Source organism: Gobius niger (genome assembly GCF_951799975.1).
Source record: "Gobius niger genome assembly, chromosome: 15".
Classification (NCBI taxonomy): domain Eukaryota; kingdom Metazoa; phylum Chordata; class Actinopteri; order Gobiiformes; family Gobiidae; genus Gobius; species Gobius niger.
Window position 1 is genome coordinate 15,355,300 of NC_136866.1, and position 27,824 is coordinate 15,383,123.

A 27,824-nucleotide genomic window follows, 5' to 3' on the forward strand; every position below is an offset into this window, starting at 1 on the left:
AGTGGTCCCTTGCACTGTTTGCTGAATTTGGCTTGACTCACTCTGGATCGATTGCTCTTCGATTGATCTTGATGTCCAGGGAATTCTGTGTAATTTTTTCCATATGAATTTCACTCTCTGAATTTCTACTGTTGAAAATAAAGATTTTTTTTTAATATTCAATATTTTAAAGGGACTATACAGAGTTTATAAATCATCAGTGAGTCATGCTCGAGCTTAATATAGAAGGTGCAGTTACACATATGACCTGAGGTGGCAGCAGTGAGCATAAAATGGCCAACTTGCATCTAGCCCCTTTAAAGGGACTATACGGAGTTTAAAAATGTTAAAATTAAGTATTTTCCTTCCCCTACATGTTCCAGCAATGTCCTAATGTGTAGAACGAGCCCGGACTTGTTCACCAGAACTGCCTCTAAAATCCTGCACTGTCACTCAAAAAGATGTTACTTCAGGTCCAAAGTGCCGTCATTCACAAGCTTAATATAGAAACTGCAGTTGCATGTATGACCTGAGGTGGCAGTAGTAAGAATAAAATGGCCAACTTGCATCTAGCCCCTTTAAGGGTGAATTTTTCCATTTGAATTTTTTTCTACTGCAAATTTTTAATTTATGACATTAAATAGGTGAATTTTTAATTTAAAACACGTATGGAATAATAATGTAATGAATATTAAGTGTCTGAAAATCAAGGACAAAAATATGACAAATATTCTAACATGTTATTTCAGTCTAAAAAAAAAAAGCAGAAAATTCACAGACAAATAAAATTAGCATTCTGATGACACAAAAAATATATTTGAGGGGGCTTATAAAGTTGGGAATGAGGACTGACCTGTAGCTCTCTTGACAAAGTGACATTGTGCAGGTCTACTGGAGTAGGACTGAAACCATTAACCTACAAGGACAATGATTAAATGTGAAATAAATCACCAACTTTTCAGCGCTGGCCTTCTGACAGCTTATACATCATGAGTGCACTGGCTTGTTGTATTCAAAAGAGACAACCAATGGATCATAATACCTCGGATTCTGCCTTCTTCTGCTTCTCACTTTCTCGCTGCTGGAACATGGCTTCTCCCTCATTGGTGCTTTCAATGTTCCAGCCCATTGCCAGCATGCTCTTCAGCGACTCTTTCACTGGCCAGCGATAGGTTTCTCTCTCCTGCAACAGAAACACGTTTAGTGCTTGTTTAGGGGGTACATAATGTTGTGATGTTTACATGTACCTTTTCACTCAGAGATTTATACGGCTTCAGCAGAGGGTGACTTTTGGCCTGATCATCAATACTGTCCCCAAGATTCCAGCCAGCTGACACCTGTGACAACAGCCCTCACATGAGAAACATCATTAGGAAGAAAATAAAAACATGCTGAACACACCTTCTCCGAGGACCATTTGTCATGGGAATGCTCTGCATATTTGTTGGCAATGTACTCAAGTTTTTCAGGGAGGGAGATGCTGAAAAGAGTGTGTATATGTAAGGACCAAACTGGACATTATTTAAAAGACAGATGAACAGCTGAACACTTACTTGGCAGTGTTTACTGGCCTGGGTTCAAAGTTTCCATGTGCATCCACTGAAGCCTGCTTTTCCAACGCTGCCCCATGTGTAGCATCAATAAAGTCGGGAGGCAAGGCACCAGCGATGGCACACAGGCACGACTTGGCCATTTTAAAAAGTTCTGCATCATATTTCTATAACAGACACAATTAAAAGTTTTACATGTTTCAGTTTATTCAGGCAGTGCATGATGGGATGAGTATAAAAATGGAGAGCGGGGCAGAAGAACAGGGGTGTGCATATAACAACAGCCTGTCACAGAAATTGATAAATGATTCATCTATTTTAGCTTTGCCTCAGCTGCACTTCTCACTAAACCAATATTGTGCCACCCACGTTCAAGACACTGTAAACTTGGGAACATTAGGAGACAAAAATATGAAATGAAAGAAACGTGATTTGTATGTGTCACATAATTGTTATGTAGCTATACCTTCTGAGAGAGGGATTCAAATATTCCCCAAAACAGTTTCTTTGTCAGGAGTAGTTCTTCTTCAGATGCTAAACCTAAGCTGCCCATTCCAGAAGGCAGGCAGTAGTACTTCCAGTTCTGTTCATAATGGTTGGTTAGCAGCTACAAACCAAAAGAGAAAATAAAATAAAAACATTAGTGTTACTATGATTACAGGAGAATTAATTGGGCTTCTGTCAGGTTGTGTCACCTTAAGTGGCATCTTGCAGTAATCGGACAGCAGCGGGACATCGAATACAAGGCGTCTTAACAGCTGCTGCATCGTCGACGGGCGAAGATGTCTGTCACAAAGAGGTGTAGTTTTGTGGTTATTGCCATTTATGATTAATTCATTTGACTTAAACAAACTATTTATCAATAAATGTGGACACATTTATCTGATAGCCGCTGTAATACAATAGAATGCTCCAGTCCAGTTCATCACAGTAATCGATGTCGGCAGTTTATACCTGACACGTCTGACAACACTCACTTGCATATCGCCAGCAGACACTCCTCAATAGAATCTCTCTGTGCTTTGGTGAGAGAGCGGCCTTTAGACAGGCGGTAGATGGTCTGTAGAGTGGAGTCGACCAGCTGAGCGTGGTGCTCTGTGCTGGCAAACAGAGCAGCGCAGCGGGTCAGCAGAGGCAGCAGAGCAGAGCCAATGTAGCGGTTCATGGCCAGGGCAGTCTCTGTGGTGCTCAACACCTCCTGTGGAATCAGTTACATCAAGTTACATCAAGTTACATCAAGTTACATCAAGTTACATCAAGTTACATCAAGTTACATCAAGTTACATCAAGTTACATCAAGTTACATCACACAATCAGATATTTGTGCACTGTAAGGGCGCATGATGTGATAATGAGGCTTTTAATGAAGACAGGTTATAGAAACTCTACTCTTTAAAGCATACTCACAGTATCCAGAGATGCTGAGGCTCTAAGATCAGGCAAAAAGCCAACCTCCAATAGGTGGAGCAAAAAGCCCTGGTCTTCAATACCGTAAACCCTGTCGAGGAAGAGCACCATGGGAGCCTTGTGGTCCGGGCAGAAACAGGCGGACATATCGGGTTCTGTCACTGAACCATCTGTAAAAAACATATGTGTATACATACTGTATAATTCTAGTGATTTATGAATAAGGTTGAAAATGCTTGGGGCCAGCTCACCTTTGTTAACAACTGGCACGCTGACAGGGATGCTGATGACCCCCACCAGGTCTGAGGTGGGGACCAGGGACCGTAGGATTGCTCGGATTCGCAAAGCCTCACCTTTCCCTGCATTGATTAACTGCAAAAGTTGTCAACATTTTGTTTCAATCTTCTTTTACAAGCTCAGTGCATGTAAAATGTGTCATCCAAGTTCTGATTATTAGGCTATGTGAGGTGACATCTTACATGCATCTCAGGAGCACAGCGTCCCAGCAGGTCAATGAGGGCAGAGTAGAAGGACATAATGGCATTGCCCATGTGAAGGACTTCTCCCTCCTCCTCACCAGACCTGCAACATAGATTACAGTCGATCACCTTTTTCACACACATTTGTTATTTTATTTAATAACTACGAGCATAAATGGGGTGCAGTATTTACAGCAGTATTTGGCACTGAACACAGTGTTTTTACTGAGCAGCGGGTTATAAATATTGATTTTGACTACTTTTCCATTCTTCCTCCACACTCCAGACTTTAATATCCTCTCCCCATTAAAATGCAGCTACGGTATCACAGCCTTTGCATACTAATGTGGTCTACACTATCTCAATACTACAGGGAGCACAATAGCCAACAATGTCAAACTTTTATTTACAAAACAGGGCTTCCAATGAAGCATGGTCACATTCATTTGCTTTTTGCCTTCAATGGATTGTGGGACATTGTACAACAGGAACACAGAGCAGAGGAATGTCTGAAAACTATACCTTTAAAAAGGTGTAGCTTTCATGTGATAAATAAATAAATGTGTATTCAAAACTACATTCAAATGCCCAATAGCCAAATACCCTGCAGTAGCGGCAGCAGGGGGGAGATCCATGGCTGGATCCTCTGAGATCTTGATGGCTTCCTTCATTGCAGCTAGCAAACCTTGGCCTCCTTCCCCTCTCAGGGCAGGGCCAAAGCACTCGGGACGCCTGATCAGCAGCTTCACTACCACATTAGCATTTTCCTCCACGCTCTCACCTGGAAAAACAAGAAGCACAATATTGTGTTTTCAGACTAGAGGAAAATGTGCATCTGTTTGGATAGACTACTATCACACAGTCAATGCAATGCAAGATTTTGCTTTTATTGATTTTTGATTTATTGATTTTGATTAAGACAAATACATCAGGTCAGCTCTGCCGTCAAACTCATGAACACTAAATAATTTCCTAGTTTCCTGCACTTGTATTTGTACTACACCTCACATTTTAAATCTATGAACTCATCCTGTTGTTTGGTTGGTTCATATATATTTTAGCTAATAATACTATATCTTGTCCATTTTTTTATTTTTTGCATGCTCTTATAAGTCATGCTGAAACATAGCACATAAAGAAATAAATCCTAGTTTGAGAAAATGCCTTTCACTGACAATGGCAACAGAAAACACTCATAAGTAAATGCACGTACTGAAGGAAAGTTCTCACCATTGCAGAAGACAACAAATCTCAGGAAAGACAAGAAGCGTTCTCCCTCGATTGGGTTCCAGCCGAGGTCTGGGTAACCCTTGGCAACCAATATGGCACAGTTCTGAAGACCACAGGCTGCCAGATATCTCACCACCTACACAAAGATACTTGGTTTCACAAAACATGAAATGTTTCAAGTCCATGTGTTTAGTAATGCTATTCAATAAATGTGAGAAAAATAAATAAATAAAATAGGAACTGCAAAGATACTGCACAGGACCTGAGCTTGGAGGAAAAGAAAAGGGGACCGCCCGCGGAGGGTGAGGAAGAGTTTATATATATATATATATATATATATATATATATATATATATATAAACATATATAAATACTGTATATTTAAAAGTAGAGAGCGAACGAATAATGGCTTAATCTGTAAGGCTTTGAGAGTAGTAGTATTAGTAGTATTAGTAGTAGTAGTAGTAGTAGTAGTAGCAGCAGTAGCAGTAGTAGTCATAGTAACAGTAGTATTATAATTCTTATATGTTTGTATGTCATTATTTATTCACCTTCTCTAAGTCGGGCTCCTCTAGCGCTAAAGCCAATCCATTGTTGTCCATAACTGATGATGCTGCAACATCCAGTGGAGTGGATCCTCGCATTGCTTCAGAAGCTAAAGAGGACATTGTTTTAAATAAAAATGTAATGTACAGACGTTGGAGTTGTTCAAACATGGTTGAACATTGATCTCACCCAGGCCCACACTGCTGTTCTCCAGTAAGTAGCTCAGATGGTCAAACATAGCTTTCTGATTCTGGCGACTGATACGACAGAAGTAACACAAGAATCGACAACAGCTGGCCACCATTTTTGGGAAAGCAATTTCCTGTGAACAAAGTTATTAAAATAACATTCTGAAGCTTAAATACAATTATGTCAAGTTCCTCAGTCAACCATGAATCAATATTAAACAACTTCACAAATAAAATGATCAGTGATAGAACAAAACATCAGAAATATGACATACACCTTCATAAGTCCTGCTTAGTTTATATGGGTAGTGTAAGTTAACTACATGTATCAAGTGGCAGTAAACCGGTGAGGAATTTATGTCCGGGGCGACGTGATCGGACTGCTAGAGTCGGATGTTAAGTGCCTCGCTGTCTCCCTGAGGTCTGTCTGTCTAAGGTTCAATTCATCTTTGGCACCGACTAAGGCATTAAATCACAGCCCTCTCTTCCAGCTTCTGTCAGCACAGCTCAAAAAGGACAGGGCAGAGAGGCCTCTCTTCCACCTCACCTTCCACCCTGCTCTGGACAAGCAAGTGCCTTACGAGCTCCATTACATGAGAGGCTTTTATAGGCATTAAGCTGTTGCTCTTGGCTGACTTCAGATTCATGGTAAGAAATTCATCGGTTTACTGTAATAGTACACAGATAAACTGATCTATTGTTTGTTTGTTTGTTTGTTTGGTTATGTGCTGCAAGTCACAGTAAACTAATACATACCTGGGACTTGTCTCCTCCTAACACATTGACCATGACCTCCATGACAGTCTCATGCATACCCAGCACTCTCATCAAGTTTGGGTGCTGGTAGAAAACCTTATTGTTCATAATGTCCCTATAAACACAAGACATTTTAATTACCTTTGAGGAATACCTTTCTTTGTTCTCTTTGAATTCAATTCAATTCAAATGTATTGCGAACGCATGGTCCATTAAAAAACTTGACAAACACTACGCAAAAATAGGCATTTTAAACAGGTAATCAGGCTTTTAAGATTCTACAGGAGCTGTTAGTTTCACAATATCTTACCCGAGCCCATCAATCATGAGCTTCTCCTCCTCTTTGCCCATTCGCACTGACAGCAGGGACCTGATCTGACCTAAAGATGCTAAGAGGTTGATACCATCTTGCACAGACGCAGCACTAATGGTGTAGGACTTCTTCATGGCGCGCAGCAATTCCCCGATGCCGTCGTACTGTCTCCTGAGGAGGCTGAACATAACTCGGACCAGCTCTGGGTCCTGGATGTGAGACTCCTGTGCCCAGCTGGTGATGGTCTGAGAGATCAACTCCTTCAGGTTAGCTAAACACAGAGTAAAATCATAGACAAGTTAATTTATGGTGGGACTTAATGTGGGGACAGGTCATATAGTTGAAACAATATATATATATATATTATATATATAACATATACATATATATACATATATAGATGTCTGATATATACATCAGACAGTCAGTCAGTCAGTCAGTCTAGAAAAGTGCAGTTCTAGGAACAGCAAAGATACTGAGGAAGAGTTTTTTTTAAATATATATATATATATATATATATATATATATATATATATATATATATATATATATATATATATATATATATATATATATATATATATATATATATATATATATATATATATATATACATATAATTAAGCACTGGATTTAAACTTTGAGAATTTTCTATTTATTTTTATGAAGTTTTGACACACATATGGTAAGCATTAAAGTATGTCAGAATTAAATATCTTTTGTTTATTTGTTTGTTTATTTGGTCGGGACTGTGCATTTTAACGAGCACACATAGGAATCATGCCACGCTGAATTGTGCTCCCATCCCCAAAATAATTCGTCAAGAGCGAGTGAGTGAGTCACACTCTCAAACACACTCTTATTCACCATGAGCTATTATACATGTTTTTACTGCATATTATGCAGTGTAGAGAACAGCACGATTGCAATCTAATAAAAATCTGAATTTTGTACCACAAAATATGTACAACTCTAATTATTTTGAGTCACTCAAAACAAAAAAATCTCCAAATCTGATTTTTTTTATTGTTATTCTAAAATGAGAGTTGATCCGTGAGTCATGTCAACAATGGGGCATCTGTAGCAAACAAGGGTCATACTGCAACAGAATGATAATGAGCCTGTGGACAGAGAGAGAAACCCAGCAGCTCTGAAGGTCAATGGCTTACATCTGCTCTGCATATAACCAAAGTCTTCACCACACTGGACTTTGTTTTAAGTGGTGCCATGATGGAGCTTGTGTGTCCAGAGGTGACCGAGCCCCGAGCCTTCTCAGTGGCGGCTCCTAAACTTTGGAACAGCTTATAGAAGAGTTAAAACCAAATTAAAAACTCACCTTTTTGCTTTGGCCTTCGGTTCTATGTAGACTAGATACAGTTTGTGCCTTATATATTATATATGTACATAAGTTTTACTGTGTTAATTGTACATATTGTTACTGTACTTGTACAGCACTTTGGTCGAGTAAGTTTGTTTTTAAATGTGCTTTATAAATAACATTGACATTGACACTGACATAAACAAAGTAATTTGGCTTTTTACTGCTTGACTTTATCTGCGCTGCCTTTACATATTCTTTTTAGCAACAGAAACTGTAATAAACTGCAATAAATAACAGAGGAAGTGAGGGATTGCTTGAGTTGGCCATGTAAAGCATAAAGCTTCTGGACGGCGCAGGTTGATTCAGAGCATGGAGAAAATGCAGGTGTCTGCAGTGGGTTGACATTAATATTTGAAGCTGAACTTTGGCCAAGAGGCAACTAAAGGAAAATACTGAAGAGAGGAACTATAAATATTTCTACTCATAAAGTTAAAGGTCCTACTTCTTTTTTTATTGTTTACAAATTACCACAAAAGGAGCATGTACATTTTATATTATTCATTGTGGTTCAAAGTAGCTAATTCGTTACACATTTCTATCATCCCAATTCTTCACAGGGACAAGTTTATAAGCATGTTTCAAAACCTTCAGGACAACTGCAAACAACTGCAACAACCGTAATGTTCGGACTTTTGAGCGCACCTACTACTTTTTTTTTTTTTACATACAGGCCGCAGATGTCCACGTTGTAACACGTCACATTTTCCAAGAGAACAATGTCCTACAGGTACATTCACTTTTATAAGAGTGTGTTAAGAACTGAAGTTTATAAATTCGATAAGATTATTCTTAAAGCCGCATGTGTTCAGTCAGACAAAAGCTCCTCTTGGGAGTGTGGCCAAGTTTAGAGCTGCCCTCCTCAGCATATCTGTGCACACAGACCCAGGAGTTTCTCAGTGTTCAAAGAGTGTGGCAGAGCTGTATCCATGGTGAATCATTGTTGAATGACTTTTGATGAATTTAGCCTGTGCGGTTATTTTGCACCTGAAGCCACGTTACAGGCGCGGGAGGGCATCCCAGAATGCAGGAAACATCGCGGACAGGGTTGGAAGAAGTTTACCACCTGTCCGTGTTATTGAGTGGGGTACGTTGTAATAAAGCACTTGTGTAGCGCTCTTCTATATGATCAAACGTAGATGCATTGTTATTGATAACATGACATAACATTCAGTATGACCATAAAAATCTATAAATAAGCCGCAAGGTTCAACACGTGAAAAAGGTAGTGGCTTATAGAAATGTATAATTAGGTGCAAAACAGACAATTTTTTCTTTTTTTTTCTTACTAATATCTTGTTAAATACTGAAGGACAAAACTAAATTGTATTCCACTACAAGAAAAAAAAATCAGCCTTTACACCTATTTCAATCTTTTGGTGAGATGCGTATATTATAATGGCTCAGTGACTGGTGCAATACTACAGTACTTAAGAGATTAAAACCATGTGCTGGAGTAACTGCTCTGACCATAAGTGGCTCTTAGTTAAATGGGATGGATGTCACTTACTGGGAACCTCCTGCTCCTGCTCAGAGGGATTTTGTTCTTGTTTCTGAGGTGGGCCCTTGATCTTATACAACAATGCAAGAAGACGGCCCTTTATCGACGTGTCCTGCTCATCTTCCTCCTCCTCCACTGGAATTCCTGAAATAAGCAAAAGATGTTAAAGAGACAAAAAGCACTTTCTGAACATACGCTAAACATCTGGCCTCTAGAAGTCCCTACACATTTTACATGCATTTTGCCAACTTATATTTCCGCATTCATTGCATACTGCATTCTGTTCATTTCTGCTCATGGCCTTTGAGCTTATGTGAAAATAGTGATAATGTGGAGGAGTACCACAGTGCAGTCGCAGCTCTTCATGAAAGCCGTTGAGTTCATCCTGGATCTCCTCGGGACAGGGGCAGTCCTCCCCCGCACTGAAATTCAACAGGATGTTGATCTACAGGCAAAAAGTTAAAGTTAGACATATGACTATTACAGCATGTAAATGCACGTACTTTGAATTATTGAGATATGTACATTAAGAAGTGTGCATTTATAAACTGTCAATTTCACATTATTAAAATATCCATGACAAAATTATGCATGTATCATATACATACTGTGTGCTGCATGTTTCAAGCCAAATGTGAAATGACTAAATATAAGGAGCTAAATGTCTGTGGGTAAGCAAAAGCAGATCCCATTTAAACGGTACTTGATACCTATTTCGAGAAGCACTGACTGCCATCAGTCAAAACCTGCTCTAGCTTTTTTTCCCCATAACCAGTATAGCTTTACATGATAGACGCTTTGGTTGAACCTCCTACCCGCCTTAACCGAGCGCATTTTCTCCAGTTCGGCATTACCCAAATCTAAAAGCTTCTGGACTGAAGTTTGCAGCCTATAGGCCAGTGCAATGCCTTATTTGAAAGCTAAGACCTATAAAACGGATCAAAACAGATATTTTTCCTTGCGTAGTTACCGCATTGTCATAACTTCTTTCACTTTTTTTCATCTCATTTTGCGATGCGTTTTTGTCACATTTTTATAGCTTTTTTGTTGCTCTTTAATCACTTTTTTGACACTCGTATTGTTGCTTTTTTGTCACGTTTTTGTATATAGGTTTTTGAAGTGGTACTTTTTGAATAAGGTTCCCCTTTTCTGTCAGACAAAACAACATAAAAGAGCTAGTAATGTAGAGTTATAGATGCAATAATAAAAAGTGTATAGTTTTATTTCATTTAAGCGTCCCCCAACTCAAAAGTAATGGAGTAAAGACAACAGTTTAAATTGCCCAGATGTAATTATCAGATAAAATACAGGTTGAGGGCCTACGCTTTGGTCTTGCTTTGAAAGGTATTCTACGACTTTCAAACTTGGAAATAGAATTTTTACACATGAACAATCAAACAACATTGAAGCATCTTAAATGCCATATTCCAAGTTAAAGGCCAGCCGACCTTTTGGGAATAGAATCCAAATATAAAACACAAGATCTATAGACCTAATCTTGTGTTTGGACCTGGGGCAATAGAAAAAAATCAATATTTCCCAAAGTGTTCAAATAAAATATGTCCAACAAGCATAAACATGTTGGACATCTTTGTGGGGGTTGGTGCTATACCTGTTCGTGAGGAGGGGAGCGAAACTCTTTGGTCTTCTTTGCAGTGACGGCAGCAGACATGTTGAACGCCTGCATCAGCTCGTTATAGCGAAACTTCTGGTTAAACTGAAGCTTGGAGACGTAGCGATCTGAGAAAGACACAATCGCCTCAATGCGGTGTTTGAGCTCGCAGTCACAGAAGTAGTGCAGCAGCTCGCACATCTGAAACAACACATCACAGCACAGTAACACTAACAGCAGGAAATCACAGGAAAAGAGAGCACTTCTTTCCAGATTCAGCAGCTGAATCTAAATGCCAGATAGAAATGTCAGGATTGATCTGTTTTCTAATTATTTATGACTGCCTTGTCACATGCTAATAAGCACATTTTGTTTCTATTTCATCTGGTTTCACTCATGGCTGTAAATGTAACAGTCACGAGTCATACTGTGGGCACTGGCCTTAAAAGCTCTTCATCTTTCCTTTCATAGACTTTTACATTCTCAGGAAAAGTGTGGCCAGTACTGCTGTGCCCACATATAGCTGTGTCATTGATAAGCGCATTAGCATTCAGCTTGGATACTTTCCTGTGCACCCAAGCAGCAACTTCCCAGAGCGGGATGGGATGAATCATAACATTACATCTGACAAATGGGGATTTAGTGTAACAAATCGACTGACCGGAAGGAGGCAGTCACACTTTGAATGTCATTAGAACCCCCTGACAGATGAATTGATGAACTTTTCTGACCTGGCGTTTGACGGACTCGGGCAGAGACTTCTCCAGGAGACTCTTGACAGGAGCTTTGGTCTCTTTGTTCTCATCCTCTCCTGCCTCCACAGCCTTGTCCTCATTCTTATTGGCCTCCTCCTTCTCCACAGTGATGGCCTCATCCCCTTTGGCTTCCTCCTCTTTGGCCTCCCCGAACACATTAGAGTCGATGAGCAACAGGATGAGCCGGACCTCCTTGCTGGTTAACACCCCCATTATCAGCAGTGTTCCGATGAGTTTGAGGATAGGAACGAACTGGTACTCTACACTCCCGCCCACGGGGTCGCGGATGTGGGTGCCTCCACCCTGCACGGCCTCCGTGAGCATGCTTATGGCTTTCTCCTTTAGGATGCTGAGTGGCATCTGGGGGCTGTAGATGTATGGCTGCCGCTTGGTGCTCAGGATGCCTACGGGGGAGAAATGGACCCGTGGTTGGAGGGACGTGCTCAGGCCCACTCCAGGGAGAGAGTGCTTTTTGGATTCATCCGGGAACAGCCTGATGGAGCGGGTTTCATCTGTTACAGGGATAATGAACTCATTGTTCATCATTAGACGAGCCTCCTTCGCCGTCTCAAGATGGATACTGGGAAAAATGGGCTCAATCATTAATATGTCCATTCAAGTTCATCTTAAAAAAAAACAACAACAAAAACAATCGTTTGGACTGTGAAGGTTTAAAAATGTAAACTTTCCATTACTATGTATTGTTTAATAATTCTTATAATTGGTTAACGTGGTGGAGGGTTAGAGCCTGAATGATCCTGGAGCTCTGTTCTCGGGGGCTTTGAGCCCCTGTAGGGTTTCCCAGAGCAAACAACTGTTTTATTCTACAGTTGTTGTTTTTTGTCTTTATTATATTTTTTGTACCATAGACCTTTGTGAAATAAATATATCAAATCAAATCAAATCAATCAAACTTGATAAAAGATGCATATTTATTTTAAATTCCTTTTTCATATTTCCTGTTTATCATAATCCTCTTTTTTTTATTGATGCTGTACTTGGCTGTTGTGGCAAAGTAATTGTGTTACAAACAATGATATCTTATCTTACAATACTTCAGCAGTTACCCTGAGTTGGGCTAGAAAAGTTATTGATGAAATTAGCAAATCATAAAAGACTGCAATTATTATTAATAATCATATTTTCTGTGAAGTATGCCTTCTCCGTGAGGTTCAGTTAAAAGGAAAAATCTGTTCTCATGTTGACTTACTGTACAAGTGTTTGCATGCCACTGTAAACTTAATGCTCCTGGACGTTATACAGAGGGTCCTGTCAAATGAATCTAGATTTAAAAATATTGCAAATTACATTTGCATGCAACATTTTAAAATGTTACATGAAGCTGCTGTGACTAAAAACATTGTTATGTGATTCACTCTTATTTTATTGAATACAGGTGTATCATATTAGTAATAAGTGTCGTTCGCCCACCTGATGAGCACATTGTAGAAGCCTTCTCGCAGCATGCCGGACAGGTACTGGTTGTCGATGGTGTAGAGCAGCTGGGACTGGTCCAAATGACTGCAGAGGGCATGAGCCACGCGGGTGTTCCCCAGGGCACAAAGGGCACAGTACAGCTTCAACGTGTGGTAATGAAACTTCCTCAAGTCCTCCAACTCAGACAGCTCCAGGACGTCCAAACATCTGAGTCATGGCACAAACACAACTCAGTAAGAAATGATTCTGTTAAAGTATGAGTGCTTGATGTCCTGATCTGCAAACCTATGCAAAAGTATGAGTAAAAGTATATAGTGTCTTTGTGTAGCAGACCTGTTCTCCTCGGGGATATGTACAGCCATCATCTGCAGAGGCTCCAGACACTGGACGACCCAGCCATGCCTCTCACTGACTCGAGCCGTCTCTACACTCAGGAATGTGTTTGGCATCCGGCTCCACAGCACAGCCACAATGGTCTGCACATCCAGACGAGGGGGGCACTGGGGCACGGGGTTCCTGTGCTCACTCTTGAAGATGGCCGACGACAGTGGCATGGCATCCTGGGGTACATTTTACTTTTACAGTTTTTTTTTATGTTAGGAGAGTAAAGTAAGTTATGTTTTAGGATAACAAACCTTGATCTTGACAAATTCTAACTGGAAGAGGTTGGCACTTGTGGGTCGCACAAACACAGCAGGGAACAGCTTGGTATTGGGTTCAACCTGGGAATAAAAATGCATCATTTTCTGTTACTACATATCTTCTAATCTACATTGGGATGCATAGGAGTCCGCCCTCCTTTAACTTTTTTACATTTTTCCCTACAATGGACCACAAACATTACATGAAAGACACTCACTAAGTGACACACGTGAATCGTGAAGTGAAATGAAATGCAATGTATACTTGATTTTGAACTTTTTTTATAAATTAAAATGTGAAAAGTTGGGTTTGCAACAGTATCTATTCCCCTTTTCTCTTAGTGCAACCAATTGGCTTGAGAAGTTGCCTGATTATTTCAGAATGATCACATGTTGACCTAATCACTAAAGAGAGTCTAAAAAAAGTTAGTTGAGAAGTATAAAGCTGGGTTAAGTTATAAACAGATTTCCAAAGCTTCGAACATCTCTCAAAGTACAGGTAAATACACCATCCAGAAATGGAAAGAGTATGGCATCACTGCAAACCTACACCAAGACCCGGCCGTCCTCCTCAACTTACTGACCAAGCAAGGAGAGCACTGACCAGAGATGTTCCCAAGAAGCCTATGATGACCCTGGATGAACTGCAGAGAGCTTCAGCTCAGTTGGGGGAAACTGTCCACAGAACAACTATTAGTCGTACACTGCACAAATCTGGCCTTTATGGAAGAGATGCTAGAAGAAGCCATTTTTAAAAGAAAACCATAAGAAGTCCTGTTTACTGTTCACCAGAGGTCACATGGGCGATACAGCAGCATGTGAAAGAAGGTGCTTTGGTCAGATGAGACCAAAATGGAACATTTTTGGCCTAAATGCAAAACGCTATGTTTGGCGTAAAAGCAACACTGCACATCACCCTGAAAACACCATCCCCAGTGTCAAACATGGTGGGGTAGCACAGCGAAGATGGTTTGAGTTGATGGAAGGTGGATGTGGCCAAATACAGGGCAATCTTGGACGAAAACATGTCAGAGTCTGCAAAAGACTTGAAATTGGGGTGGAGGTTCACCTTCCAGCAAGACAACGACTCTAAACATAAAGCCAGGGCAACAATGGAATGGTTGAAAACAAAAAATATCCATGTGTTAGAAAGGCCAAGTCAAAGTCCAGACCTAAATCAAAAAGACCTGAAAACTGAGGTTCAGAAGCGCTCTCCATCTAATATAACTGAGCTTGAGCTGTTTTGCAAAGAACAATGGGTAAAAATCTCCTTTCTCAAGATGTGCAGGACTGGTAGAGACAAACCCCAACAGACTTGCAGCTGTAATTGCAGCAAAAGGCGGTTCCACAAAGCATTAACTCAGGGAGTATAGATGCTTTTGCAAACCCAACTTTCGTTTTTTATTTTATTTTTTTTAAGTTCAAAATCATGTATATATTTCATTTCACGATTGTGTGTCACTTAGTGCGTGTTTTTTACATAAAATTTAAATTAAATATATTTATGTTTGTGGTATATAGCGTGGCATAATGTCAAAAACTTAAAGGGGGGCAGACACTTATGCAACCCACTGTTGGTGATCTTATTCAACATCAGCTGATATGGGAGTTAAAGCAGAACTAAGTAACTTGTTTACCTAAATAATATAATTTATGTAGTCCCTCTGGGGTAATACAAGTGTTACTGGGATGATTTGGGGGTCTTTCATCTCCCCCTGGTGTCTCTGGCCAGAAAACCACAATTGCAACTGTGCTGCCAATGGGTCAGAGGCCCCAATACACGCTGATAGAATCACGAAGAAGAAGCTAACAGGCTCTTGGGCAAAGCTAACTGTGGGCTAGCTCCACTCAAACAGTATTTACAGGCAACATTAAGTGAAAAAAAATATCTCCATTGTGTAATGGGATGTACAATATGACTCTCTCCCTTTGTATTTTCTATTAGCGTAGTATTTACTTTTACCGACAATTAAAACGTTTTTAAAAAAACGCAACATGCTACGACACCTGCAATGGCACTTATGGCCTCCAGAAGCATGAGTTACTTAGTACACTTTAAAGGCACACTGCATAACATTTTGGATTCTACTGTTGCCAACGATACAAAACATGCTCATAATGACCAGCTAGACACAGAAAATGACATTTCTGCAGTTGGTAATTAAAAAATGGGTTTGGATGAGGACCTAACCTATTTAAATGTCATATGGCTGCCTTTCATCAACATCTCCAAGCAGACGAGCTGGAGACGTGCCCGCTCTCAGTAAAGTTACAGTAAAGTCTGAGGAGAGCCACTCACAGCAAACACACATTTGTTTGTTCATTTTGGGCGATTCTTCAACAATAATGTCAGTAATGTGATAAAATAAAATATATTAGTGCTGTCAAAAATATTGCGTTGTTAGCACGTCAACTCAAATCTGTTTTAACGGTGTCATTTATTGTATATATATATATATATTTTATATATATAACGTTCTTTGTCACCTGTTGAACTTTTAGTTTTTCATAAGCTGTGGTCCAGTGATGTCAGCTTTTTTTCTGACCTGCCCCAAACCGACCTGAAAAATGTAGTATTTTTTCAGGTCAATTTGCCAACAGACATTGAGCCACTCTGCCACTGCCTGTCACTCAAACACGTGGCCGAGTTTAATGTGGGGAAATAGCACTTGTTGGTGTGTTTTGCTGCTGCACTGCTGGGTACACCTTTGAAATTGCGTATGGACTAATCAGGAAACAAGGTGGAGAATATTTTCCGAGGGTTTACTTTTACCACGTCATGGACAACTCTTTTTGTCAAACAAAACGAGGTTTGTATCTATAATGGAGCAGCTTTTACCTGACACTACGAGAAGCTGCTCTCCTCAGGTTAGTAAGAAGCTGTCGCCTTGTTATTTCATCACATATGCCTGTCATGCATGTGATTGGGCACTGCCGTTGTGCCGCATTTTGAGCAGAGGACGTATAGGCTACATCTAAACTCGAAAAAATAAAACATGTTATTTTTTTCTACCCCATGAAACTGGACATTCAACAAAACATAGCTTACTTTGAGTGGCATGTATGGACAAGCCAATCCACTTTTTCATGTAGAAAAGAGTACTTAAATAATAATTCAAGGGACATATAATTAGAAGAGATACAAATGTGTGATTGATTGCAAGTTAATGAGATTGATCAATTGACAGCACTAATATTATATATATTAGGGATGTCACGGTAACCGGTGTAGCGGTAAACCCCGGTAAAAATTTTGACGGTGAAACCAGCCACCGTCTCATCTGCTGCAGTTTCCGCGCATGCGCACTTTGTTGTTTGCAACCCAAACAAAACTTTCTCGAAGCTGGAATCATGTCCGACACGACAGCGCGCAGGATCTATCAGCCTCAGAGTTCAGTTTGCGGAGCGTGCAGGAAAAAGTGTCAGCAAATGCAGCAAGACTTCGAACCTCTTGACTCACCTGCGTGACCGTCTCCCACAGCTCTATAGCAGTAAGTTAACGTTGGCGTTTTAGCTGAAATGCTGATGTGGGACTTTGGGTTGAGGAGAATGTAACGAGTCGCCTCATAGTGCGGCTGCAGCGCCACCGCCAGCATATGCCGTGTCGCGGATACCTCCGCACGATGGCACAATGCGTTACGGGGCTCCCAGTGGCAGATTGCAATAGATTCACTCTCGCCGCAGTTTTATGAATTTAATAATGATGGCATTTTCCCAAATCTGCAAAGCGAAAGCTCACTGGAAGGACAACAACAATGTTCCTGATATAGACGGTTTATCTTCATTTCTGACGCTATAAATAGTACACGTAACACCCTCGAAACGATCAACAACACACCGTTATAGTTCCTTTACTTTGATTGAAAAGGCTTTGTCTGTATTTTTTTTAAATCTAATAAGCACTGTTAAACTTTTTTGAAATGATTTCAGTTTGTGTAGGACTATCAATGCTTTCTGACCATATTAACACACATTTAAAAAAATACCGCGATAATACCGAAAACCGTGATAATTTTGGTCACAATAACCGTGAGGTAAAATTTTCATACCGTGACAGCCCTAATATATATATTATATATTATATATATATATATACATACATATACATATACATATACATATACATATACATATACATATACATATACATATACATATACATATACATATACATGCACAGCTCAGAAGGGAATCGGTAAAGATACCAGAGGTGCCAAACACCAGCTCCTGGTAGACAGAACAGTCGCTCGAGACTACAGAACCCGACACACTAACCTGAGCACTGCCTGGATTGATTACAAGAAAGCCTACAACTCAATGCCACATACTTGGATCATTGAATGCCTGGAGCTATACATCAACAGGACTCTAAGAGCCTTCATTGCAAACTCGATGAGGTTGTGGAAAACCACCCTTGAAGCCAACGGCAAGCCACTTGCACAAGTCTCCATCAAATGTGGCATATTCCAAGGAGACGCCCTGTCTCCACTGCTGTTCTGCATAGGTCTGAACCCCCCAAATAATCAACAAGACTGGCTATGGATACAGACTCAGGAACGGGGTCACCATCAGTCACCTCCTCTACATGGATGACGTCAATCTGTACGCTAAGAATGAGCAAGACATCGACTCACTGATCAATACCACCCGGATATACAGTGCAGACATTGGGATGTCATTCGGACTAGAGAAGTGTGGTCGGATGGTGACTAAGAGAGGGAAGGTAGTCCACACAGAAGGGGTCTCACTCCCAGAAGGAACAATAGCAGACATTGAGGACAGTTACAAGTACCTCGGAATCCCACAAGCAAATGGCAACCTCGAAGAGGTGACAAGGAAAGCGGCTACGGCCGAATACCTCCAACGAGTAAGGCAGGACCTAAGAAGCCAGCTCAATGGCAAGAACAAGTCCCGGGCAATAAACAGCTACGCCCTACCAGTAATCAGATACCCTGCAGGAATAATAAGCTGGCCAAAGGATGAGATACAGACCACAGATGTTAAGACGCGAAAGCTCCTAACCATGCACGGAGGGTTCCACCCCAAATCCAGCACTCTGAGACTCTACGCTAGCCGTAAGGAAGGAGGCCGAGGACTAGTGAGTGTGAGAGCCACTATCCAAGATGAAACATCCAAGATCCATAAGTACATCAAGGACAAAGTTCCAACAGATGACGTGCTCAGTGAATGTCTCAGACAATGGGGAACAGAAGATGAGGTGCTGGAGGCCCCGTCATGGGAGGACAAGCCCCTACACGGCATGTACCACCCAAACATAACTGAAGTGGCGGATATTCAGAAATCCTACCAATGGCTAGACAGAGCCGGACTAAAGGACAGCACAGAGGCACTCATCATGGCTGCACAGGAGCAGCCCTTGAGCACCAGAGCACTAGAGGCCCAGATCTACCACACCAGACAAGACCCCAGGTGTAGACTGTGCAAAGAGGCCAATGAGACAATCCAGCACATAACTGCAGGGTGTAAGATGCTGGCAGGGAAAGCTTACATGGAACGCCATAACCAAGTGGTTGGTATAGTGTACAGGAACATCTGTGCAGAGTATGGGCTGGAAACCCCATGGTCAAAGTGGGAAACACCTCCAAAGGTGGTAGAGAATGACCGAGCCAAGATCCTGTGGGACTTCCAGATACAGACGGACAGAATGGTAATGGCAAACCAACCGGACATTGTGGTGGTGGACAAAGAGCAGAGGAAAGCCGTTGTGGTGACATAGCAATACCAAGCGACTTCAACATCAGGAAAAAGGAACACAAGAAACTAGATAAATACCAGGGGCTCAGAGAAGAGCTGGAGAAAACCTGGAGGGTGAAGGCATCAGTGGTTATCGTGGTTGTTGGGGCACTCGGGGCAGTGACCCCCAAACTGGAGGAGTGGCAGATCCCAGGAAATACATCAGACATCTCGGTCCAGAAAAGTGCAGTTCTAGGAACAGCAAAGATACTGCGCAGAACCCTCAAGCTCTCAGGCCTCTGGTAGAGGACCCGAGCTTGGAGGTGACCACAGACCATTTCCCTGTCGTCATCCTTTGTACCGTATTTTTGGAACAGTTTTGCATTTGTCCAGTGTTCTCACCACTAGAGGTATCATGGGGAGGCATCTACAACCCACAGAAGTTGCTCAGGGAGTGATGCTCATCCAAAATGGCACGTCCATTCGTGCTGTGGCAAGACGGTTTGCTGTGTCTCCCAGCGCAGTGTCCAGAGCATGGAGGAGATAGCAGGAGACAGGTCAGTACACCAGGAGACCTGGGGGGGGGGCCAACCGAGGTCAACAACCCAGCAGCAGGACCGCTATCTGCTCATTTGTGCACGGAGAAACAGGAGAAGCACTGCCCGAGCCCTACAAAATGACCTCCAGAGGGCCACAAATGTGCATGTTGGTACTCAAACGGTCAGAAACCGACTCCATGAGGGTGGTATGAGGGCCCGACATCCACAAGTTGGGCCAGTGCTTACTGCCCAACACCGTGTAGCCCGATTGGCATTTGCCCGATCACAGCGATTGGCAGATTGGCCAATGGTGCCCTGTGCTCTTCACAGATGAGAGCAGGTTCACCCTGAGCACATGTGACAGACGTGACAGAGTCTGGAGACGCCCTGGAGAACCTTCTGCTGCTTGCAACATCATCCAGCATGACCGGTTCGGTGGTGGGTCAGTGATGGTCCGGGGAGGCATTTCATTGGAGGGCCGCACAGCCCTCCATGTGCGAGCCAGAGGTTCCCTGACTGGCATTGGGTACCGGGATGAGATCCTCAGACCTCTTGTAAGACCATATGCTGGTGTTGTGGGCCCTGGGTTCCTTCTGATGCATGATAATGCCAGGCCACATGTGGCAAGGGTGTGTCAGCAGTTCCTGCATGATGAAGGTATTGATGTTATGGACTGGCCTGCCCGTTCCCCAGACTTAAATCCAATAGAGCACATCTGGGACATCATGTCTCGGTCCATCCATCAACGCCACGTCGCACCACAGACTGTCCAGGAGCTGACTGATGCTCTAATCCAGGTCTAGCAGGAGATCCCTCAGGAGGACATCCGTCGTCTCATCAGGAGCATGCCCAGGCGTTGTAGGGAGTGCATTCAGGCACGTGGAGGCCACACACACTACTGAGGATGATACAGACTCGTTTTGAGGAATTTCTACAGAATTTGGATCAACCAGTGACCTAATTTGTCACTTTGATTTTGACTATAATTTTGGATCCAGACCTCCAGGGGCTGAGAATTTGATTTCCATTTATCAATCTTATGTTATTTTGTTCTCAACACATTGCCCTACACTATGAATAAAGATTTTCATCCGAAAAATCGAATTGATTGACATCTAGGATGTGTTTTTTGAGTGCGCCCTAAGTTTTTGTGAGCAGTGTATATATATATATATATATATATATATATATATATATATATATATATATATATATATACAATGGCTAGACAGAGCCGGACTAAAGGACAGCACAGAGGCACTCATCATGGCTGCACAGGAGCAGGCCTTGAGCACCAGAGCAATAGAGGCCCAGATCTACCACACCAGACAAGACCCCAGGTGTAGACTGTGCAAAGAGGCCAATGAGACAATCCAGCACATAACTGCAGGGTGTAAGATGCTGGCAGGGAAAGCTTACATGGAGCGCCATAACCAAGTGGCTGGTATAGTGTACAGGAACATCTGTGCAGAATATGGGCTGGAAACCCCAAGGTCAAAGTGGGAAACACCTCCAAAGGTGGTCGAGAATGACCGAGCCAAGATCCTGTGGGACTTCCAGATACAGACGGACAAAATGGTAATGGCGAACCAACCGGACATTGTGGTGGTGGACAAAGAGCAGAGGAAAGCCGTTGTGATCGACATAGCAATACCAAGCGACTTCAACATCAGGAAAAAGGAACATGAGAAACTAGAGAAATACCAGGGGCTCAGAGAAGAGCTGGAGAAAACCTGGAGGGTGAAGGCATCAGTGGTGCCCGTGGTCGTTGGGGCACTCGGGGCAGTGACCCCCAAACTGGAGGAGTGGCTCCAGCAGATCCCAGGAAATACATCAGACATCTCGGTCCAGAAAAGTGCAGTTCTAGGAACAGCAAAGATACTGCGCAGAACCCTCAAGCTCCCAGGCCTCTGGTAGAGGACCCGAGCAGGAGGAGAAAGAGACCGCCCGCGGAGGGTGTGGAAGAGTTTTTTTTTTACCGTATTAGTTAACCCATGAAGTGAGAGGAAGAGATCAGATTGATGCTGCACATAAAATAACAACAAAAAGAACACAGCATGCTAGCTTATCTATTACACAACAAAATCCAGGAAACACATATCTGCAAATGTTTTGCTGTAGAATACAAAAGAACCAAATTGAACTGATTACTCCTAAATAATCAAGCAATATTACTCCAGGTATGTTTTTGATGAGGGAAGTTGGCTTTGCATAATACAATATATCCCCTTAAATACAAGGGGGTACAGTACAAAAAATAAAAAATAAGTATGACTCTGCCAACAGCAAATAAAAATGACTTTCCCGTGACTTCACCATCTTTTACAGCACAAGTTAGAACATCAAGAGAAATACTAACCTGATATGTGGTGGGCAGCTCCTTGCCATTGGCAAAGAAGGAGACAAGGCCAGATGCCAGGTCTATGAGACAGCCAATCTCCAAGTCTGAGTTTGCGGACTGCCCAACTGCATCCGATCCACAAACCATGTAACAATTACTCCTCTGGACACTGCAGGAACAACAAAAATGTCATATGGAACTTAAATAGAACACATCCACCATAGAATCATGTGAGATGCCAAAGAGTGAAATAGACAAGCATCATGGATTGTCTTTGGTTCCACAGCAGAGGTGATGCAAGTGCCACTCAAAGACAGAAAATCTATAACACTTCTTGTGATGCACAGCCACATAGCTGTAATATTTTACAGGAAAATACAGCATAACTGACACAATCGAAACATTTAAGACCTTTAATAAATCATGCCAGCAGGCCAAGCATTAAATCTAGATGTACAAACCACAATAAGTGTATGAATAGTTCATATATTTTCAAAGTAATTGCCTTTCGTGAACACGTCCGCGCTCGTCTCCCAGGGTCACAGTTACGGTGCGTGTTTTGCTCAGGGCAAAGTTCTTGCTGTAGTAATGATAATCTGGAGAGACCCAGCCCACCCAGACAGAGGCAGGGTCCTGTCCTGCAAACACTCTCACAGAGTGGTAATACTGTGAGCACAGAAAGGTATGTAAATGAATGTCATGTATTATAAAGCACAAGACAATCTTTGCAAGACATATATTTACCGTTGTGATGCTTCCATAGTCAACTGTTCCATCTTCTTTTGGTGGCTGGCTACAGAGACATTCAGGGAATTACTATGGAAAAACTGATGTAAAAGAATTAAGCTTTTACAGTATTAGATCCTTGTCTGACCTGAGTTTGTGTGACTCGTCCAGAATCATGTCTGTAGAGTAAAACTCCACAGGCATGCTCAGCCTGCAGTACACCATATCATTGTTACTGTTCTGAGTGCCAAAAGTCTTATGGGTGACTTTGAGACAGGGCGGACTGTCCACTGTACCATCAATCCTTGTTACCTTGAGAGACAAACTAAGAATGAAATCCATGTAAACTCACATACACAGACTATGAACAGGTGAGGAGAGGAGCGTTTACCTCCACATGCATGTGATCTGAAGGCACATTTACAAAAGTGGGCAGGCGTTTGCTAAACCACATGGTGATCTCTCGGTTCATGTTGACAGCGAAGGGTTCAAAGCCCTCCTGAAGACCATACATAGTGTAATACTTGAATGAGCTGGCATCTTTGCCCAGGTTCATACGGCCAATCTGAGACTGGCCCATACTGCACACGGGAATGAATCCTGGAATGGGAGAACATGTTGTGAAGTTTGTAGAGTTCAATTTGTGCAACAGTTAAGTATGGACATTTACCATCTTCAGTCTCAAAGTCAGCAAAGCAAAGCTCAGAGCCTTTGCCAGTAATCAAAAGCTCTCCATTCAAAGTGAAAATCATAGATTTGTCCTCCATATTGATCATGCAACCAACCACATCACCCGTCTTCCAAGGCTGGCCAAAGTAACGACTACCTGCGTGCAATCGTCGACCCTTAAGAAATGAAAATGTCCATCAGAACTGAAAATATATGGACATCTTGATTCGTGTAGACAGCCAATGGTTTGAAGCCCTCTTAAAGACTATACAGTAATGCACAAGCATGACTTACCCTGTATCCATCAAAAACAAATGCCTGGTCATCAGCTCCAAGTTCAACATCAGGTCGGCAGCCTGGTCTGGCCCAGCCCACTCTCATGTCGCCTCCAGTGATGGCCTCAAACTCAAAGTACCACTTCCCCGTTTTGAGCGCATACGTTTGCTCCACACGGAAGAAGCGGATTGTCTCAATAGACGAACTGTCAACTATATGAACAGCTAAAGAAAGGAGTTTTTTAGAAGGCACATACACAGCTAAAGAGTAAAAAGTGTTGAACATGTCTAACCCTCTTGATCTGGGGGGTCAATGTTATATCCATATCCCACAAGAGTCCTGATGGCTTCTCTCAGACTGTCTCGGTTTGACTTCTTTGTGCGCTCGTCCAGTAAAGCATATGGCACCAGACGGGGATTGCGTCTGCTCTTCAAATCCTGTCACATATGAAAAATTATCTGCCATGTTAAGCTATTAAAAACATTGAAAAAAGAAAATAATACAATTAGTTTCACACTGAAGAATTCACACCTTCATAGCTGGACAGGGACAAATGATAAAATTGATAAGATTAAGATTCAGCTGCATGTGTATGATTTACCTGTTGGATGCCATAGGTCCAACCTTGCTTAATTCTGTCTTTGGCCCACACATTGTGTGCGTTTTCAGCCAGTTTATCAACTAGAACCTCCTGACCGGCATTCAGTTTCATGTCAGAAAGTTCGAGTGGCGCAGGCTTATATCCATTAGACATTATGTAGCTGGAACACACAACCAAATATCCCAGGGTAGATGGAATGATTGTTTGAGGATGAATATTTTTTGCTGAACACTAAGAAGTGCACCCACTCTTTGGGAAGCTTGATTTTCTTCAGATCGTCCTCAGCATGAATATTGGCCTGGGCAACATGACATCCCAGCGCCAACAGTGTTCTGTGTGAAACAAAAAATAACTTCCATTTGGTGTAATCAACAAGGCCACATACATCAGAGAGAAAACTTCATTAAAAACACAGATTACTACAGGTGAATTAAAAGCTTTCTCCAATACTGTACCTCCAAATAAGGTCACTGAATAACACCTGCAGGGGCTGGCTCAAATAAGCTTTGAATCGAAGGTTCTTTAATCAATAATGGTATGCACTCAGGCAACAAGGGTCATTACAAAGTGTACTTTAATCTTAGCAGTAATTTGCCCTGCACAGCTTCAGAGAAGAAATGCAAATCGAATAAATATGTAATTAAACGCTTACCTGAGCGTCTCACTGGACATCTGCAAGTTATAGTTCCTCTCCGTTTCAGGCAGCTTTGAAAAGTCCACGAGGCAAGGATGCTGCCTCTTGTTGTCATCTCGAACCTGGAAAAAAATGGTGTTTATATTACTTTTTTCCTTAAAGAGGGGCTAACTAACCTGGACTAAACCAGGACTAAACCAAGACTAAACCAAGACTAAACCAAGACTAAACCTGGACTAAACCAGGACTAAACCAAGACTAAACCTGGACTAAACCAGGACTAAACCAAGACTAAACCTGAACGAAACCACAACTACACCAGGACTAAACCAGGACTAAACCACAACTACACAAGGACTAAACCATGACTACCCCAGGACTAAATCTGGACTAAACCAGGACTAAATCACAACTACACAAGGACAAAAGCAACAACTACACCAGGACTAAACCAGGACTAAACCACAACAAGGGCTAAACCACGACTACCCCAGGACTTAATCTGGGCTAAACCAGGACGAAACCACAACTACACAAGAACAAAACCACGACTACACCAAGACTAAACCAGGACTAGACCACAACTACACAAGGGCTAAACCACGACTAGCCCAGGACTAAATCTGGGCTAAGCCAGGACTAAACCACAACTACACAAGGACTAAACCAGGACTAAACCACAATTACACAATGACTAAGATAAGATAAGATAAGATGGTACCATGACTACACAAGGACTAAACCTGGACCAATCCTGGAATAAACCAGAACTAAACCTGGACAAACCACAACGGCACAAGGACAACACCACGACTACACCAGGACTACACCTGGACTAAACCACAACTACACCAGGACTAAACTAGTACTGCACCAGGACTTAACTTGGACTACACCGGGACTAAACCAAGACTAAACCAGGACTAAACCAGGACTAAACCAAGACTAAACCAGGACTAAACAAAGACTAAACCAGGACTAAACCAAGACTAAACCAGGACTAAACTTGGACTACACCAGGACTAAACCAGTACTGCACCAGGACTAAACAAAGACTAAACCAGGACTAAATCACAACTACACAAGGACTAAACCACAACTACACAAGGGCTAAACCACGACTAGCCCAGGACTAAATCTGGGCTAAGCCAGGACTAAACCACAACTACACAAGGACTAAACCAGGACTAAACCACAATTACACAATGACTAAACCATGACTACACAAGGACTAAACCTGGACCAATCCTGGAATAAACCAGAACTAAACCTGGACAAACCACAACTGCACAAGGACAACACCACGACTACACCAGGACTACACCTGGACTAAACCACAACTACACCAGGACTAAACTAGTACTGCACCAGGATTTAACTTGGACTACACCGGGACTAAACCAAGACTAAACCAGGACTAAACCAGGACTAAACCAAGACTAAACCAGGACTAAACAAAGACTAAACCAGGACTAAACCAGGACTAAACCAAGACTAAACCAGGACTAAACTTGGACTACACCGGGACTAAACCAGTACTGCACCAGGACTAAACTTGGACTGCACCAGGACTAAACCAAGACTAAACCTGGTCTAAACCAGGACAAAACCAAGACTAAACCTGGACAAAACTACGACTACACCAGGACTAAACCAGGACTAAACCACAACTACACCAGGACTAAATCTGGACTAAACCAGGACTAAACCACAACTACACAAGCACTAAACCATGACTACACAAGGACTAAACCTGGACTAAACCACAACTACACAAGCACTAAACCTGGACCAAACCTGGACTAAACCACGACCTTGTGTAGTCTCTTTTTTTTTTTCAATTTGGACCTTAGTGAAACTTAATTCAGGACCCCTGCTATATAATATAAATATCAGTATATTGTAAATATATTGTATTGCTATTATTTTAGGCTTTTGGTTGTAGTTTTCCTTTTTTATTTTATTTTTGGGGGGTGGTTGTTATTCTTGACATATATTCACACACAACTGTCTTTGCAGGTACTTTTATGTATGTGGAGCTTTTGTTCATGGAAAATGAATAAAGTTCAAGGGGGTGTTATGCTTTCAGAATGTATTAGGTTATAACATATTGGTCGTTCTCTTACACTTTGTTTGGGAAATGCTGTTTTGATCTAAAGTAGCTGGCATAAAATCTCCAGTAGTTTCACTTCCTAATTCTCCTAGCAAACTGACCCTAGGCCCCTAACACATCGCTCCCCTACACTGCGCAGCTATTGTCAAAAAAGAAGGGGGGATTTGTTTTGAATTGTTGTGTTGAGTTTTTAACTTTTTCTGTGTATTTCATGTGTCCAACACAAAAAGGACAGCACAGCTGTTGTACTTATAGGGCCTGATTTACTAAGGATGGTGCTAAATGGTGAGTAGTACCTAAAATTAGCCATTGCCAATTTGTAGGCTTGTACCTGATTTACCACTAGACACTATGCACATACATATGTGTATAGTGTCTAATGTCGAAATGTGAATGTAAATGAGTTTACTGTGTGAGCAGAGGAATCACAAAACTGCAGCTTCTCTTTAAACGGCTGAG

At 41.8% G+C, this 27,824-nt stretch overlaps 1 protein-coding gene across 1 annotated transcript in view; it reads right to left on the reverse strand.

The window, feature by feature from the left end:
- The window catches only part of ryr3 (ryanodine receptor 3), a gene marked incomplete at its 5' end in the record, with an annotated part of 83,927 nt that overhangs the window by 21,323 nt on the left and 34,780 nt on the right, over positions 1-27,824 (reverse strand). Inside the window, 35 exon segments of the mRNA XM_079572619.1 lie at positions 833-895; positions 1,022-1,162; positions 1,227-1,316; positions 1,381-1,459; positions 1,533-1,696; positions 1,996-2,136; positions 2,225-2,315; positions 2,507-2,727; positions 2,937-3,106; positions 3,188-3,308; positions 3,416-3,518; positions 4,019-4,196; positions 4,646-4,781; positions 5,197-5,300; positions 5,381-5,513; positions 6,136-6,250; positions 6,446-6,719; positions 9,337-9,471; positions 9,670-9,772; positions 10,940-11,140; positions 11,671-12,274; positions 13,126-13,338; positions 13,465-13,691; positions 13,767-13,853; positions 22,365-22,515; positions 22,852-23,012; positions 23,091-23,139; positions 23,221-23,384; positions 23,464-23,672; positions 23,743-23,917; positions 24,036-24,241; positions 24,310-24,454; positions 24,619-24,778; positions 24,867-24,950; positions 25,271-25,374. Of these exon segments, the coding sequence (XP_079428745.1) occupies positions 833-895; positions 1,022-1,162; positions 1,227-1,316; positions 1,381-1,459; positions 1,533-1,696; positions 1,996-2,136; positions 2,225-2,315; positions 2,507-2,727; positions 2,937-3,106; positions 3,188-3,308; positions 3,416-3,518; positions 4,019-4,196; positions 4,646-4,781; positions 5,197-5,300; positions 5,381-5,513; positions 6,136-6,250; positions 6,446-6,719; positions 9,337-9,471; positions 9,670-9,772; positions 10,940-11,140; positions 11,671-12,274; positions 13,126-13,338; positions 13,465-13,691; positions 13,767-13,853; positions 22,365-22,515; positions 22,852-23,012; positions 23,091-23,139; positions 23,221-23,384; positions 23,464-23,672; positions 23,743-23,917; positions 24,036-24,241; positions 24,310-24,454; positions 24,619-24,778; positions 24,867-24,950; positions 25,271-25,374 (5,502 nt within the window).